Below are 18,169 nucleotides of genomic sequence, written 5' to 3'. Positions count from 1 at the left end.
TCGGCAAATTTAGATCGTACTTTCAGTTTTGAAATGAGTCTTATAACCAAAAATCGCTGCAGACTTTAACTTTTACATCCACATTTTGTGACAGAACACAATAGTAAAGTGTATTATTCACGAGATGGCTTCTTAAGACCAGGACATACAAAAGATACACAACAATTCCTGCTAACAAGCCCCCATGACTTCATTCGAAATACTAAAAGACGAGTCATTATTCTCCGGGCTTTATCATGCAGATAGCGCCCCACAATGTGGAATTGTTGCTGTAATATAATGGCAACATTTTCATTAACAGCTTCAGGTTGTTGCGTGGAAAACGGAATTATGTACTTAAATAACAATTATTATTAAATTTGTTTGTCTTGGGTTGGGATGGAGAAGGTTAAAGGATTAGTTGGCTCTTTCCCCATTTCATGACATGCCATGTAGTGTTAGAGCCTCTTAACGTTGACTATTTTGCCCAATACTTAGATTGGCGATTAGACGATATTCCGCTCTAAAATTAATCGATGTAGATTTTTTTAGACTTGAAGATTTCCTAAAATAAACTTTTCTAACAGGCAATTTTAACTGAGTTTTCACACCTCATATAACGAGCTATAGCCTCACTGCTTCTTAATCAGTCAAACTTCGAAGTTCTCTCCCCCCAGTAATTTAAGGAAAATTCTACATGAAATTCATTTTTGCTGAAGACACATTTGAGAAATCAGAATTCTAATTTTTTGTAGTAGTTTTTCTTTTTTTTGTAGTGTATTTAGCGAGTTTTCCACGCTACCCAATGTGACTTATCTACGCCACTGGCAATTAATCAAGCTACCTCAACATTTCACTATTTCTACACTAGATATAAACGACTTTTTCAAAATTCCCGTAAATTTAGGCATTTTTAATTGAGACTGAATTGAGAGAGTCATAGGGTCGGTGTTCCTTGATCATAAAAATTAAAAGTTTTCTATTTCAGTTCAACAGCTTGCGCTAAATTCTACCTGATATTCTCTTATGCGGGAGAGTGTCAATTTGTAAATTTTCCACCCTTATTATCTAGAAAACTTCAAAAATCGGAACATGTCGATTTTGTCATTGAACGGAAATCATTTTCATGTAGAAGTTACTGTGCCACTTGTAACCCTCTACCCTGAAAGCTACCCACTCAAATATCTTAAGTGGTAAAGGGGGTTAAGTGATACATCATTCTAAAGGACTTTTCAATTTCTACATTTTGGCAATTCATTTGTTACACTAAACTGTTGCGTTATCAAATTAGGTTTCTGTGATCATTCTAAAATCATTTTTTCTATTAGTGTTTCCATCGCGTTGAAACTAAGATTTTTTAAAATAAAAAATGCGTTATGATTGGGAAATTGTTGTAATAAGTCAATTTATTGAACTATCGACTTATTGTTTATCGAGACGATAATCAAAAGAAAAGATGTATTAATTATTGGAGCAAATGTTAATCAATCTAACAAATTTCCTCTGTTCTGGCAAAAAAATATTTACGTAAAATATGATTTTTTTATTGTCTTTTTTTGTTTGTAATGTAAGGCCGTTTCGATAAATTTTGATATTATCTCGCTTGAGTTGTACAAGTATACTGATTAGCATACTTGGAAGGAGCTGAAATTGAATCGAAGTAAAAATTTCAGTGACTGAAAAGGAAGAAGTCATAGACGTAGGTGAGACCGGGCAGTGCAGTGAGTGCTGTGCCGAAAATAAATAGTAACGGAAATCTGTCTTCTCATTGGCTGGGGAATGACACTTTTTGTTGACAATTTTCCAAACGGATCATATTTCCTGAAGGTTTATTATTTGCGGCAAGTGATCAGTATACATAATCGAATCTCGCTTAATTTTATTTTCTGTGTTAAGGACCACTCTAAGTGGTTTTTATCACTGTTTACATCTCCATCTTTGAGCATAGAAACACTACATATTATTTCGTTTTGCATATCGTTTTCATTGTTAAATCCATGAGCTCTAAGCTTGCAAAAAAAGGGTGTTTGAATGTTTGGAGGCCATCACATCGTTGTTGCCATTCGTCCTATGATTGGTACCTTCGCAAAAACCAGAGTGGAAAGTTTTTGGCACGTTTTCGTACTGATATTGATTTTTAGATGATTCATCCAATTGGTGGAATGATCAATAAAATGTTTGAAATTGAGTATAAATTGATAATCGAATTAGCTCGAAACGGAACCTGTTGGGCAACATGTGTTTTAGGTTCCGAGATATTGAATCATTCCGGTACTTAATTTTTGCGATTTTTTGGTACAGAAAATGAAGCTCCAAAAAGTGCCTTTGCAAGGCTCTACGACCTCAATGGTGGTATCCACAGACAAAGATGATTAGATTCAAGATATATAATTTTAATTTAATTTCTCAAATTACATGTTCTTGTGATTTACATGTTGATTGTGTGCGCCTCTGGTTTGAGCCGAATTTATTTGTCAACTTTGGCTCTTCCGGAGGCTTACTGGTGTCCCTATGGGATCGTGACAAGATGCTTTTGGCTATTATTCATAAGAGAGTTAAATTTATTAGATCACATACATATATCATTCAGCCCTCCAAGTTGTTAAGTTTTAACAAACTGGGCCAAAATGTTAAGATTGGTGGTGGCTTTGTCTCTATTATTTATATCGTATATGTACATATACCCATTATGAGCCCGATGTATGAAATTCTAAATTAGTATTGTTCTCGAAAAACCTCTGACTTCTTTACCCACCAAGTTCTCTTTGTAATAGGAAATGTACTTTTTAATCCCTAGGGGTATGTTTGCATAGCGAAACTGCTGCCTTGAATTAGCAACTTTTTCCCTATTTTAGTAAATCTGGAAACATCGCATGTTACTTCCTAAGGCATATCGATTCGAAGACCGATGAGCTGTACCAACACAAAAGGCAAATTGTACATTTTTTGTACCTTTTCGTACTGATATCACTTCGCAGTTGATTCATTCGAATGTTAGCGCGGCGATGAACAACACCTTGGTGCTGCATACTGCACTTTTAATGCATAATAATCTGATTTCCTTTTGTTTTAAAGACTCGTGAGGTACGCCATTAGTGCATCCATTACTTAATGAGTGAAAGTGACAGTTTTCAACGGGTTTAAATCTCATTTTGTAACACAAAGTGGAATTTGCTGACATAATTGTGACTCACGCCTTTGATGTTCAGGGGTAAGTTCTGATTGTTCTATCCTGTATTTCTAGTTAAGTTTTCTTAGCTTGAGTCGAAACCCATTCGACAATTACTGCTTTTAAGGAGTTCTTTTCGAAATTAATATGGTTTTTTTGTTTCAGGTTCCACCCATGCACGCCTTTGGTCTGCGTGGAAATTGATTCGACAACAATTGTTTTCATGAAGTTCGTTTGGAAATTAATATGGTTTTTTTCGTATTTCAGGTTCCAACCGAGCACGCCTTTGATCTACGTCGAAAGTAATTCAAAACTAAGTTTTTGAAGATTGCTTTTCTGGAATTAATAATGGGCGTCTAAACAAACAATAAGTAAATAGATTAGTATATTGTTTTATTACAACAATTTCCTAATCATAAGACATGTTCGAATAAAAATATCTTAGTTTCCCTGCTGTGAAAGCACTGATAGGAGAAATGATTTTAGGATCATCAAAGACGCTTAAACTGATATCGCAACACTGAAATATAACTAATGAGGTAAAATGAAGAGAATGAATAGCCCTTTAAAATGGTGTATCACTTAACTCCCTTTGCCATTTAAGATATTTGAGAGGGAGTCTTTGCGGGGGAGAGGGTTGAAAGAGGCGCAGTGAATTTTACAACAAAAGTATTTCTCTTCGATAAAAGAATGCATGTGTTTTTGCTATGTTTTAAAAAATTTATCCCTCTTCGCAATGAGAAGTTTTTAAATTGATACCGTGTATGAGTGGTCAGAATTTGCCATTTTCGTAGCGAATTTTCCCACCCTTTCAATTGCGGTTTACTTACGCCACTGGTTATTATTCGACTTAGTTTCAAATGTCACTATTTCCACTCAGTTAAGCTTTAAATTTTTCTTTCATGTCCTTTTATTGTAGGCTTTTTGGACTGAGTGTTCTCGCATCATCGAACGTGCTACGAGGTGAGTGTTCTTTAAGCGATAAAAATTCAAATTTCGGGTTAGTTTAGAAGTACTTTCACCTCACCGAACGGAGCTTGTCATCACCATTACCCAATCTTGACTAAAAACCACTATTTTTCTCAATAGTTTTGCTCATTCGAACAGTTGAACTATTTTGCCTGAAAATTGTATTGAGATTGAAACTGTGTTAATAGGAGTTTGCACCCTCAGTTGCAAGCTGCCTTTTCGACCAAATTCCGATTTATCTGGGAAGTGCACAGTACAACCGAGACGAAATCAATAATCAAGTGAAGTCAATTATTTCGAACGGAATTTCGATACTATGTTATAATGCATGCAAGAGGCGAAAGCCCATAATTTGAGTCCATTAAATGTACGAGAGTTTTATTCAAATTTCCTTCGAAATGTCCACAAATAAGTATGTTTACGTAAGCGTTTGCTTTTGACAACAATTTTAGTTTGTCCGCTTGTTGCAACTGACAACAAATCAACTTCAGCATCCCAAAACTACATTAAACTTCCAAACCGGGCGCATTTAATGCAAGATCGTTTATCTCCTCGATGTTCGTTTTACAGTCGCTCAAGAGATCCTATTTAAAAAAGTGAAGGAGTAAAAAAAATTTTTTTTTTTTTTAACACGCCTAGTCACTATTTGATTCAATTCGGGCTCGTTTTATGCTCACTATTTCAAAACGGTCGTAAAACAAACAATTTAGGTTGCCAGGATTATTTGGAAAGAGCCACAAATGGCCGAATAACTTCAGGAACCGTGGCCAAATCCCGGATACGGATGCTGAATATGAATTGCACCGATTCGTATTGGAGAATCGCACGTGTTGGTGAAATATATATATATATATATATATTTATTTATATATTTATTTTTTCTGTTAAAAGTTGCTCACCCGTCGCCATCACATAAAACTCCTCCTTTTCTGCCTTGCTCTTAATTAGGAACTTAATTGTGTAGAGGTAAAGCAGGCCGAATGCCAGCTGCATTCCCGAAGTCAGCAAATGAGCCAAGAAGGCTGCTCCGCAAACTAACCAACCCCATCCACCTTCAAGGCAAAAAATGGTCAAAATCTCCCTCCCCCCAAATACCGTGTGTCAACATTTACCTTCAGGATAGTAATGTTGTTTTATTGTGTTCGTATCAACATCTTTCCTCCTCAGTGCGGGAATGTTTCGATGCAGCGAATGCAGCTCTCTATCACAGATAACCGGAAACGAATCCTCATCCTCCAACGGCCTCGGCACTGGAGTACTTCTGTCTAAAATCAAAAACCGCCCTTTATTGAGGCCTGCTAATTTCAACTCGTTAAACAGTACCTTTTATTGTAGAACACCCAAATCAGGACAGAGCAACCCCGGAGGTGCCATCGAATCAAAGGTAATGCAAAACTGTTTTGTTATTTATGCTCGGTGCAAACATTAAAAGATGATTTAATATAAATATTCATGAAAACCCAACGAGATCCCTGTGTAAATTCGCAATTTGATTCTAGATCCGCATTTGCGTTTATGCCATTGTCCATTTGCATAAATTGATAGAAATGGACATACCTCCTTATATGGGACGTGGGACATTTCAAGTATTGGTTAGGTATTGAATGGTGGGTTTAGTTGTGGATTTCCGGATAAAATTGCGAATGTGATTATGGGAAATAATTGGAGGGCTCTCGTTGGTGAAGGGAGCGGTGTAAAATATAGTACCAGATTAGAATTCGAAGTTAGTCGATTATAAGTCAACGATTTAAGTGTTAAAACAGAGTGGTATTGGAAAAAAAACCGAAGGGTGTAGAGTAGTGAAGTCCTAAAAGCAAAAAAATCAACTCGCACCTTGAATTAACGGCTGAGATATGACGAAGCCAAGAACTTAATGTTGGTATTTTGATTAAAGCTTGTTAATATCACCTCAAATAATCAATCATAAATGGGTTTTCCGTTTTGGTTTGGTACCTATTACGGTGAGATTTAACAACGTTGTTCGTGACATGTGTTACTGCAAACTCGCCATGTGGTCGAGAACATGATTGATTATTCTAAAAATAATACAAGAAATGTTGGCTTCGCCCTAGGGCATTCACCAATTTGTCAAAAAATCAGACCGGTGCTTTTCTTAGAAATTTTGGTAGCAGAACTTTGCTTTAATTAGAAGGAACTTGGTGTGCAAAGACGTTGCTCATTCGACAGCCGTCATACAACCAAATTTTTTTTATACCGATACCATTCGTTTTGTAAATAACTGTGGTGTTTTCATTAACAACTGTCATATTTCAAAGTTGGTCGACTCGAACCTCAATACGGTTTTTATCCCCATTCAACTGAAGAAAATTCAAAAGTAGTCCTTCCTTATCGTTTCCGCCAAAATGACTAAAAATTCCTGTTTCCCTCTGCCGCTGCCGCCACACATTGGGCGAACCGTGTAAGGCTGCAATATTTTCCATTTTTATGTCCTATATCCCTGTATATCTCTGCACGTTTTATTTTTGTCCAGTTTCCGTCCCTCTTGGGACAGATATGACTTGAGCGCAAGCCAATTCCAACTTCGGAGATGCGATAATACTTTCGATTAAAGACTGTCAAAAGGCTTTTTTGATACAAAAACGTTTCTAATAGCTTCTAGACTGCTTAAAATTCCTCGACTTCTTTCGGAAATTACCGAATAATTTCCCTTAATGGTGGTCGTTATGTGCAGCTGTTTTTGCGTGATGGACAGCTTGAGAAGATGGGTGATAATATAAGAGAAGATCTTCTCGATTCACTGGCAAGATCAAACACAATCTCAATTATAAATCAGCATTTCTTGCGGGCTGCACTGCAGTTCCCACTGACATTATTCCCAGGCCAATTTACGTCCTCCACAAATCCTCCAACTTTCTTTTGCTTCTGAGTTGTTAGGAATTCTCGCCTCTGAGGGATGTAACTGATATTTCGTATTTCCTGCTTTCTCGGTAACGAATCTTGGATGACACAATCGAACGCGTTAGTGCACGCACATTCCTAATGCCGGTCATAAATCACTGAAATGACGACATATGACCTAAGTGTGGTCGGAACGTTTTCGTCACAAAAAATGTCGCCTGGGAACATTTTTTATGTTCCGAAGAAGCCCGGGGCTTATTTATTTTGATTTCCATTATGCGGCCGAATCTCCGGATTCAACGGACTCTTAAGAGGTTTTTGTCGTTTTATTATTGTGAAACTTTTGCGAAATGATATATTCGCATTAGGTTTATTTCCCTTCAGTGTTATTTGTTGATGTAGAAGAGCGGAAATTGTGCTGTGGTGACCTTTGCTGGTGACCAGCGAAGCTGTGAGGTGGAAAATGACCTTCGAGTTCTTTTCGCCATCTACAGAACATCAAATGTCGATTATGGAAAAGTTGAACTTTCTTAGAAATCCACCGAAAATAGCACGCAACAAAATGGCATAAATTTGAATATGTTACAGCTACGCCCTGCGTAGAGCTACAGCAACGCGTCTCCCTGATCCCACTTGTTAAGCGACACACTAAATAAACATACCTGGTTTCATTACACAGTTACGGAATGAAATCGGTTTAATTATCGCCTTGGATTGCGAAAAGCGGTACTTTTTGTTACTACTAGGGCCGATCTTCATAACTCTGAACGGTAGAGCCATACCTGAAATTTTGTATTTGGGCGTTTTTTGTGGGTTTATCACCGCATTTTCTTGACATGAGTGTTACTTTCTTTTAAACAAGAAATCCTTTGAGATCCAGCTCTCGAATATTGGTTAATATGAACTTTCAGACGTAGCTTTGTGAATTTGGCAACGTCACTGTTATCTTCGGTTTTATGTCAACCCAGGAACACTGTTGTCAGCACGTATCGACATTTCAATTTAAATTTTATCACTTTTTTCCATGAAAAAAAGTTACGTAATTGAAAATCTGTGTTAATTAATGTGGAAAATGTTATGTCTTGCTTGTTCCCCTCTAACTATTCAGAGTTTGATTTATGGAAAATTTTAAAAACAGCCTCGTTCTCTGCGAAACGTGGATCAGTACTGTCACATGGCCATTCGAATCTGGATCACATAAATTTCCATCGCATTACGAGCAATATAGCACCAGTTTTCCATGGGAAAAATATTTAATAGGTAGATAGAGTGAGTCCTCCTTGCAGTAAACTATGCAGTTTGCCGAAAGGGAATTTTGAAAAACGATCTTGAGCAATTGGCAACATCGCTACCCTCTTTAGTTTTGTTTTAAGTCCTGGATAGTACCGATGTTGCCACATGTGCAAATGCCATAGGTTCAAGAATACTCGAAGTATTATCAATTGCCAAGTGCGATTTGAGGTGGTGGTGGTGCATCGTTTGTGTATGACTTTTCCGAAAATTTCTTTTACTGTATTAACAAACCGAATAGAAATTTACTCTTTACGGTGTGAATCCTCCGAAATACATTTCCACGATATGATTGCAGTATTCAATTAAATTCAGTCCTGCGGCACGCAATCGTCCCGGACGTGTTTAAATGATTGATGGATTTGGGCCCACTGGACCGGGCCGTGGGGTGCTATCCGTGATTTGGGGCCTAATTTGTCTTTTTTGGATTTCGCGGTTCAGATGAAATTATTATTTCCGTGTTGGAATATCTCTAATACATCACCGCCGGAAATTAAAAGCTTCTCGGAACGCGTCGGCTATAACGTTGGTTTTGCGAATTTAAGGAGATTTGCGTACATTAAAATTTGGGTTATTTGTATGGAAATAAGATGCAAAGTTGGGATTGTTTCTCAAGGTTGCCAAATTGTCAGATCGCCTTCAGTTATACGCTCGTGGACGAATCAAAACAAAACTTTTCTATTTGAAATATTCACCTAGAAACTGTACATATAAGGGTAAAGAATATGGCAATTAGAATTAGATTTGTATTATCATTTACAGAGATTAGGGAAACGGCACTGTGTAACTGATAATTTGATGCGGCGAGGTTTGAGGTTCCCCATCAGGAAATTCGCAGGAGGTACCAGGTGTAAATTTCTAAAATACCTATTCTGACCATGTTGCCTGAAATAGAAAAGAGAATGTCCCGTAAAAATGGTTTTATTTAAATAATTTTTGGCAAGCATGTTTGTATATGGGAACACAAAAACCGATTAAATTTTCAGCCATATTTATCAATGTGTTTACCAGTTATCAGGAATTTTACTTTTTTTTACTGTAAAAATGGCAATAAAAAATAAACAACAACATCACTATAAAATATCATTTTTTGGTGTATAGTGTGCGTAGAAAGTGCTTTTAGATTAATCGAATATGCCTAGATGCAGAATGTTGTGAAATTCTCATCAATTGAGCAAGTTTGACGAAGGTCGAATAGTGGGTCTATGAGAGACTTGTGGGCCATTTAGGGAAATCGTCACTAGATTGAACAATAGTGTAAATACTAAAGAGAGGTGTTGTCAGGCACGGTTCCAAGAAGAGCAAACAAGCAGACGGAGAGGTACTGGACGATCCCGCAGACCTACAGAAAACTAAGATGGCCGCCTTCGACTTATGGCCCCAAGAGAAAGGTTCATGTCGTCGCGGACGCTGGTGGATCAGTGGTTTGCTGAGCCTGGAAGGTCCAATGGGATTCGAACCATTTATCGCCGGATAAGAAGTTTTGGAATGATTTCCTGCCGTCCCCATCTCGTGTTACCCTGCATCTTAAATTATCATCAAAATCCACTGCAGTGGCGCAGAGAACGCATACAATGCAATCTGAAATGGAAGTAGATTGTGTTTAGTGACGAATCCAGATTCTGTTTAGATATGCATGATGGTCAGGCAAGAGTAAGAAGAAAATGGGGTGACAGACGGGATCCTCAGTTTACAATACAGAGGCATGTCCATCATACTGTTGGGGTAATCGTTTGGCGTGCTGTTGCATATGGTAGCAAGTCACCTTTACTTTTCATCAGAGGCAGTACGACAACCCAACGATACATCCAAAAAGTCCTGGAACCTCATCTTGTGCCTTATCTTGAAACTTTCGTAAATCCAGTTTTCCAGCAAGAAAATGCATGTCCACATGTGGTTAGAGTGACTATGGACTTCATCTAATAAAATGCATTCAATTTGGTACATTGGCCACCTCGACCTCCAGACCTATCACCGATTGAACATGTGTGGGATATTGAAAGTAGAAGATTGCATAATTTATCCCATCCCTCACAAATCCCAGCGGCGCTATGTTATGTCGTCCAGTTAGCCTGGAATAAGATTCCCCAAGAGGACATCAATCACTTCATTAGATCCATGCCTAGACGTGTCCAGGGATGTATAAGACACCGCGGCGGACCGACAAATTACGAATTTTTTTTTGGTTTTTAACAATTAAGTTTGTTCAGTTTTTTTAAATAAGTATTTCTTTTAGCATATGAAACACGAATTTCAAAAATTATTTAAATAAAACCATTTTTACGGGTTTTTCTCTTTTTCATGTCAGGCAGTATGAAAAATTTATTCATTGTATAAACAAACAATTTTCAAAGATTTACCTAAATTTAACGATTTCGACGGCAACGTTGCGCTTAGCTTTAATGAAAAAATTGACGTCAAATCTCAAGGTCAAACCAGGCACGGACTGGCTTGTTTTTTACGTTTACGTTAAAAAATGACGTTAAAAGGATTTTCATTCAAGCCAGAAACGTACAGCTTACGTGTCTGCCACGAGCAGAGCACTTATTGCACAAATTATAATAAAATTTAAATTATAACCACAGTTTGCCGTTGGCTTTAACAGCGGAACATTTCTAAAATACAAGTCTAGTTTGATATTACTAAAGTGCAAGAAGCAGAAACAACCCGAATCTTAAGGGTTAAGTGGTTTTTGCACCCTGCTGATATTTCTAAGACGTGCAATATGCATTTAAGACATTAGAATGAGGTTGTTTCTGTGTCTAATCGACAAGGTTTCATTTTCTACACCGGGTGAGGATTTGAAATCTTGCAATGGTTACATCTGAGGAACAAAAAAAGAAATAAAAAATCGCGCGATGCCATTTTTGTAATATCGGGGGCACCCAAATCGGTAATATGTAAATCTAAGTTTTAATTTTATTTGGGACTACTTAGTTGTGGTAAAATTAGATATTATCCACAAACTTCAATGAGAACCGGAGATGTTTTGGGCTTTTGCTCGGTATTCTCATACTTCCAAATTTCCTCCTTGTAATCATTTTACTAGAATCTAAAATGCTTTCATATTCGCACTGTTCAAAGAAACGTTTTTCCCCATTAACAAATGAAATTCTTCGTCGGTGGACGAACGATTTTGATTCGTTTCCAATATGCAAAGAACTTTTAAATTGGTCTCGTTGTGCCGCATATCTTTCAATAAAAACTTCGCTCTAGAAAGATGTCTGGCCGCCAATTTCTAGGAAATTATCGGAAGAGTTTTCCGAATTGATGGTCTGTAGCGATATCGAGTCGAATGTATTTTGAAAATGCGCTTTCAACCACCAAAGAACTCGGGAAAATATGAGATACATGTTACCAAATTAATCAATATTTTTTTATTATTATTGTCATTTTTAGCAAAATTGTAATCTTCGAAATTTGTTCGTCCTCATGTCGTCTTTCCTGTATTTCCGAGTATTTAAAGAAGAAAATTGGTAAAATTAGAATTACATCCTCTTTAATTCTCTCAGAATGGCTGCCATTTGGGTTGAATGGCGGTCTGACCAATGGCCCATTATGGAGCGCTTTCAAGAGGTCCGTAATGAATAGATTATATCCCCCACACGGTCGGTTTTTCGGGCTCAGCACAAATCGCAATTAGCTATTTTTTTTCATTGCTTTTCAAACAGCATTTGATGGATTGGCCTTGTAATATCCAGTCTCCCCCTTATCCGCAGAGAAAATCTCAAACCGGAAGCAAGCCCTAAACTCGATACAGACGTCCGCTTGTGTGGAACGAAATTGGTCTCTTTTTGTGCAGGATTATTTCTGCTATAAAAGAGCACGGTTCGCCTTCTAAAGGGACACACACAATGAGGGCATAAAAACCCTCACTGTAAATTCATTAACAAATTTTCATAGGTTCGGATCGGCTAATGAACTAAACAAGCTCGTTGCTGCATAAAACTTTTTAATTATATTTTAATCAATTAGGCCTGATTTAATTAATATTTAAATGAATTCCCTTTAGGGAGAGTACGAATTTAAATGCGGTCGCCCATCGGACACAAAAACAATAATTCCGAATTCGACTTTTTATCTCTTCTCCAATAAAAACCAAGCAAAATTAAGACTTTGCAGGGTTTGCAAAGAGCGCCATTAACCCCGCCACCGATTTTAATAAATAACAGGTTTCCTTTAAATTTAGTGCCCCGACGCGGACAAGGGGTGCGAATTTTAATTTCAGGACGTCATTACCTTGTTTGCGCCATTTTTGGGCGCCATTTGTTCATAAACTTTGCCCTCGCATCGTTTGAGGCGAGTTAATTGAAATTGTAACAACAGTTTTGAAAAGCCATCACTCTCAGGGAGGAAAATTCTTAGCTGCTTCTTTACTCGGGGAAGGTAAAGGCCGCCCTAAGGCAGTGGCGGACTTCCACCTCCCGTAGCCGCCACGCTCACCCCTGGACGCACCACTACTTGGAAAATCCGGTATCTTGTAATTTACTACTTATTTTGGGAGAAGACTGAGCCGGGAAGATAATTTTGTAAAAGTGCTCGGTTAAAGGTTCTGTGATGCGTCGGTGAGCTATATCCGGGTAGTTTGCTGCAGTGACCCGTAGGGCCACCTAGTAGTAGGTTTTCTATCTACAGGGTATTTAGAGAAGTTGGTACAAAACTTAAGGATGTGACAGTAGAATCAAAAATAGCAAAAACAGTTCTTATGATCATTGGCTCGATGGAGCACCGTTACTGAGATGTGGCCTTCACAAAGCCATATCTCAGCAACGGTGCTCTCATTTGGGTACTTTTTTAACTAATTTTTTTCCTCATTAAGATAATAGAATGGAAATTTTAGGTAAAAACCATATTATAAGAGTATTTAACCACGATAAGTTTCATCAAAATCGAGTATAAATAAGGGTAGTTCTCTAACTACTCTTAATTTTTAAAAATTCCAATTTACCAACGTTTATAGGAATTATTTTTACTATTTTTGCCTATACTTTCACCTCCTTAACTTTTGTACCAACTTCTCCAAGCATCCTGTATATTGGTTTTAACATGATAAAATATAAAAGGGATCACGCAATGGGATCAGGGGCAGTAAATTAGCGAAATGGCGAGGGCTTCATGGCTTTTTAAAAGCCGTTGTTCGGAAGATCCAGTCGAAAGTTATATATTTTTATGGACGAACGTAACGAAATAAAATTGCCCGATCCTTTCGTTCCGGTTCATTATTCTTCATTTTTCGATATTGGATGTCCGTGATCTCGTCGGTCCATGATTGGCATTTTTCCTTTGATATTATTTTGGATCGCTAATCAACCTTAATGAGAAACAAACAGGAGGGGTGCTGGGTAACACCTTGCCGATAGCCTGCTGAACATTGATCAATCTCACTCAAAATCCTGCTAAAATACCAACTATTTTCCGAACAAAAAAATCTTTTGCGTCTACCTCTTAACAAAATCGAAAATTTGTAGCTCGACTACAACGGCTACCGCATATCTACATCACTCATATTGCTGCACTGAAAACGGGTATGTGGTACCACTTCGGTCATTATGCTTCAGGCCCAGCAGTTACGAATTCGTCAATCATCATTTAAAAGTCATTTTTGAGCTCAGCCAAAGCTTATCATGTTAACATTGTCCGCCGACGAGTGAAGAAAGCATTTAATAGCTGAGGTGATTGTCGTAATGTTTTTATAAGGTTTTCAGTGGTTACGACGGTGATTGCAAAAGATGTAAATTTAATGGCTCAATTTAAAGTAATAATGAAACCAAAATTATAAAGGTGGAAAGAGTAAGAAAATTGACTAAGTGCTGAGTGAACGGTTGAGAGAAAATGGGAATATACAGAGTGTCAGAAATTTACGTTTTTCAGCCTATAGTTGTGCTTGATTAAAAACTTATTTTCAGGCACCCCCCTCACTGCTTCATTTAGACGAAATCGGGGAAGTAGCAACAAGGCGATTATCCTGCACGGTAAGAACTTACATGTAAAAGTAATAATTTGTCTCAATTTTGACAGGGGTCAGTCCCCTTGTATAACCTTCAACCCCTTTGGGCGCACCGCACCTCCTGGTGTGCCACCCTAGGCCGTTGCCCGACCTCCCCTCCAAAGCCGCAACTAACTGCAATTCCGAAATCTGAATTCAACCTATATTTTAGGAACTTTTATATTTTTCGCAGCTGTTCCCATTCTCGAATCATTTTCGAGATAATGCGAACAGAACTCTCTATTTTTAGCACGATGTCCTCAAGCCGTCTCGAATTTCACTGGCCAGCTTGGACACTTTTCACGCGCTTTGGTCCGATCATTAAAATTGTTTGTTCTTTTCCTTTGATAATTTGATTTGATTAGCAGCTCTTAGTGTGATCATATGAAAAATTAATCGCTTTAAGTTAGGATTACAGCAAAATACAACTTGAGAGCACTCAGGGAACAGCTGCGATAAGCGCTGCAGCGCTTTCGGGGCGCTCATAAGAAAATTTGCATATATTACGAAATGCAGTTTCTCCTATAAATTACAAGATTGATTCCTGCTCTCTCTCCTATAGTAACTTCTATCGGTTTTCGGATAACTTGAGCCTTTGTGAAGTTATATGTGTGTTTAGGACTTAACTGTTCTTACGAGGATAGTCTCAGAAGTATCTGACTTAACATACAGATGACGGTTTTTTTTTTGTGGAAAATTTGCTCATATTACAAAGACCTAATGTTAAAAAGCCTATGTCTAAAATCGTGAGGGTGCCACGTTAATTTGTATTTTTTTAGAGCTGATTTCAGTGAACGTCTTTACAGATTTTGTAAATGTGAAAAAATTGGTCATCGGCACACGATTCAATACTTTCATGTAAAAGGTCTTAATATTATATAAAATTATTGCAGCCTTTGAGCGAAGAAATTTAGAAAAAGCGACCGCATTTGGCGAAAAAGAAAGCGTTGTCTCCTCAAGACAGTCCACACTTCCGTCATCGCGATGGCCAAAATCAATCAGCTCGTTTTCCAACTTTTTCCTCATCCCCCCCATTCGCCGGATTTAGCCCTCTCAGATTATTTTCTATTTCCAAATCAAAAAAAAAAAAAAACGGCTCGGTGGAAAGAGATTTGTCAGTAATAAAGAAGTTGAGTCCGAAGCTGATGCCTATTTTGAAATATTCGAAAGTTCTTGCTATAAACTGGGTTAGAAGTGATAGAATATCGCTGAGAAAAGTGTGTCAATCTCAAAGGAGATTATGTTGAGAAATAATGTAATAATTTCCAAACTTTTTTCTTTACGTATTAGGTATAGGGTGGTGTATCGAAAACGAAACAGAGGCAATTTTAGGTATTTGAAAATTAATTTTTTTGAAAAATACTCGGACGCGTAAACTTTATACTCGAGCTGGACGAATTATGAACGTGCACTCGTTCCTTTCACATCAATTTCCTAGCCGGGTTGGATTAACCTCGTAAAACCTTAAATGGAAAGTACGGTCGAGTAGTACTTTGTCCGAAAATTCTTTCGTTTCTCATTATAATGATCGCCAATTTGTCTAACTTTGACCCAGCAGTTTTCGAGAAATTTGATCAAAAGGTGCTATCATCTGATATAAATTCATAATGTGAAATTGGCAACAACTGAGGTACAAATAACATAAAACAGGTACTTTTGATTGATTTTTCAACACAATTGTGATAATTTCAACCGCTTTAAAGAGTCGAACCCACCTTCAAAAGAAATTAATTTGAGGCACCGAATTATTTAACGACTGATAGATTATTTATGTGTGAATGCAAGACAATTTCCAAAAAGCACACATCCAATGTTTACTTATGTATTAATTAGTTAATTAATTAGTTCGAACTGGTGACCACCAGTTCCTAAACACTAATACCAATTTTGCTCAAATCACTGTCGCACAGTTTAAAGCGTTTGCGGATAAATTTGACGATATTCATTTATCATTCTTTGGGGACGGGCTTCTAAAGAATTCGATTGAGTTGTATAGATTTTTCTTTTCAAGCGGCCCCATAGAAAAGAATCCCAAGGTGACTAATCTGGCGATCGTGGGGGCCACTCAGTACCGCCTCTCCTTCCACTGCAACGACCTGGAAACCGCTTATTAAAATACCTTCGGATGCGTAATGCATAGTGGGGAGTCGGGCACCATCCTTCTGAAATATCAACTGGTTCTCAATGTGACTTTCACTGTTTTCACGTAATTCTGTTAATGCTGGGACAATAGCATCTTGTAATAACTCTAAATACACGTTACCAGTGAGATTTTCGAGTGAGAAAAAAAAGGATCAACAAGATGTGATCATCGAAGATGCTGGCCCAAACATTTAATTTTTGTGGATACTGGGTATGCACCTCATGAAAAATTGTGGGTATTTCATTACATCAATATCGACAGTTATGGACCGTATCGTCCAGAATAAACGAACATTAATCGGAAAAGCGGATATTAAATAGATAATTATTATTTCCAATTGCTCGTTCACTTGTGAGTTCGCAAAATTGCAAATAGCGGTCACAATCATCCTCGTTCGATTCTTGCAAAAAGTGGATCTTATACGAATGAAAATGATGAGTCTGTAATATTCTTTCAATGGTGGGTCGACTGACTTCAGTTACAGTATATAATTGACGGGTACTGAATGTAGGATCCAGATGAACCCGTCCTCAAACTACGACATCGATTTCATCATTCCTGGGAGGGTTCCCACTATTTATTTTTTTATTAGCCACAGGGCCGGTCTGGCGAAATTTATGAACTAATTCCAAAACGTACTTCCGTTGCACTTGATTATCTTCACGATTCTGGTCGAACAGTTGTGCGGTCTCGTTGGCACACTGGTGATTTTCGAAAAATAATTGAATTTTTTCTACTCTCTCTGCAATCGAATGGATAATTTTCGATATGCAAAACGTAAACGGAATTATGCACGTGACTGAGACGCGTTTATCTGGTGCGTGCCAAACAAGTCTCTTTTTCTCTTTTTTTTTTGTAAAAATATTCAAAACATGAAAACGGCGCATTATCTTTTCATCAGAATAAAAAGGCGTCGAAAGTGCCCGCTTTATGTTATTTTTACCTGAATTGGTGCCAATTTCTCATTACTAATTAGCGTCAGGTGACACGTCTTTGATCAAATTTCTCGAAAACTCCTGAATCAAAGTTAAAAGCGAATTGGGGAGCGTTACGACGACAATCGAAAGACTTTTCAAGCAAGGTACGACTCGGCCCAATGTTCCTTTTAAAATTTCGGGGGTTCGACTCGCCCCGGCTACAGAGTCGGTGCGAATGAAGCGACTATACGTTCGTAATGCGTCCCCCTTGAATGTAAAATTTACGTCTCCCAGCATTTTTCGAAAATAAATTTTCACGTACATGAAAGTGCCCCTGTTTCGTTTTCGATGCGCCACTCTGTACGTAAAAGCAGGCGAGGAAAAGTACCGTATTGCTCGTCCCCAAATTTGTCCAGTAAATTACCGATCAATACTGGGGAAGTGTTTACAATCCTAGAAAACGTAGAAAGGGACGCTTAATCAACCCCTACGCCGTCCTGGACGCAGGTAAAGTCTCTTGCCACCACTCCAACTTTCAAAACGGAAATTTCTGGAAGTTTATCCACAACGTTTTTCCTGCACATCAATCTCAAGAACCACGTTAACGGAAGCTCTATATCCGTAGTCTGATCCCTTTGAAGTACACAACGTAGTAATTAACGGCCTTGACTCGGTCGGCTTTGAACAGCTGCTTACGGAAAATTAATTAATAACATCTCATTAAAATGACTGGAAACTCGAACAGACACCAGAGCACTCCAGACTGTTTGATAACAAAGAATCATCGCTTAGGTACGCATACGAATCACAATGGAATCTATTATCTGCCGTGTCACCTCCAAGATGAAAACAGTTTC

At 37.8% G+C, this 18,169-nt stretch overlaps 1 protein-coding gene across 5 annotated transcripts in view; it reads right to left on the bottom strand.

The window, feature by feature from the left end:
• LOC136339897 (monocarboxylate transporter 2-like) overlaps window positions 1-18,169 on the bottom strand; it is an 86,903-nt gene that overhangs the window by 5,084 nt on the left and 63,650 nt on the right. For all 5 annotated transcript variants that reach the window (XM_066283483.1, XM_066283481.1, XM_066283480.1 and 2 more), the window contains 2 exons: window positions 5,230-5,382; window positions 5,017-5,169 (listed from right to left, as the gene is read on the bottom strand). In XM_066283483.1, coding sequence (XP_066139580.1) covers window positions 5,017-5,169; window positions 5,230-5,382 — 306 coding nt within the window. The remainder of the gene's footprint in view (window positions 1-5,016; window positions 5,170-5,229; window positions 5,383-18,169) is intronic.

The sequence above is a fragment of the Euwallacea fornicatus genome, chromosome 7, assembly GCF_040115645.1.
Source record: "Euwallacea fornicatus isolate EFF26 chromosome 7, ASM4011564v1, whole genome shotgun sequence".
NCBI lineage: Eukaryota > Metazoa > Arthropoda > Insecta > Coleoptera > Curculionidae > Euwallacea > Euwallacea fornicatus.
The sequence above is the reverse complement of the archived record's forward strand: the minus strand, read 5'-3'. Positions and strand labels throughout refer to the sequence as shown.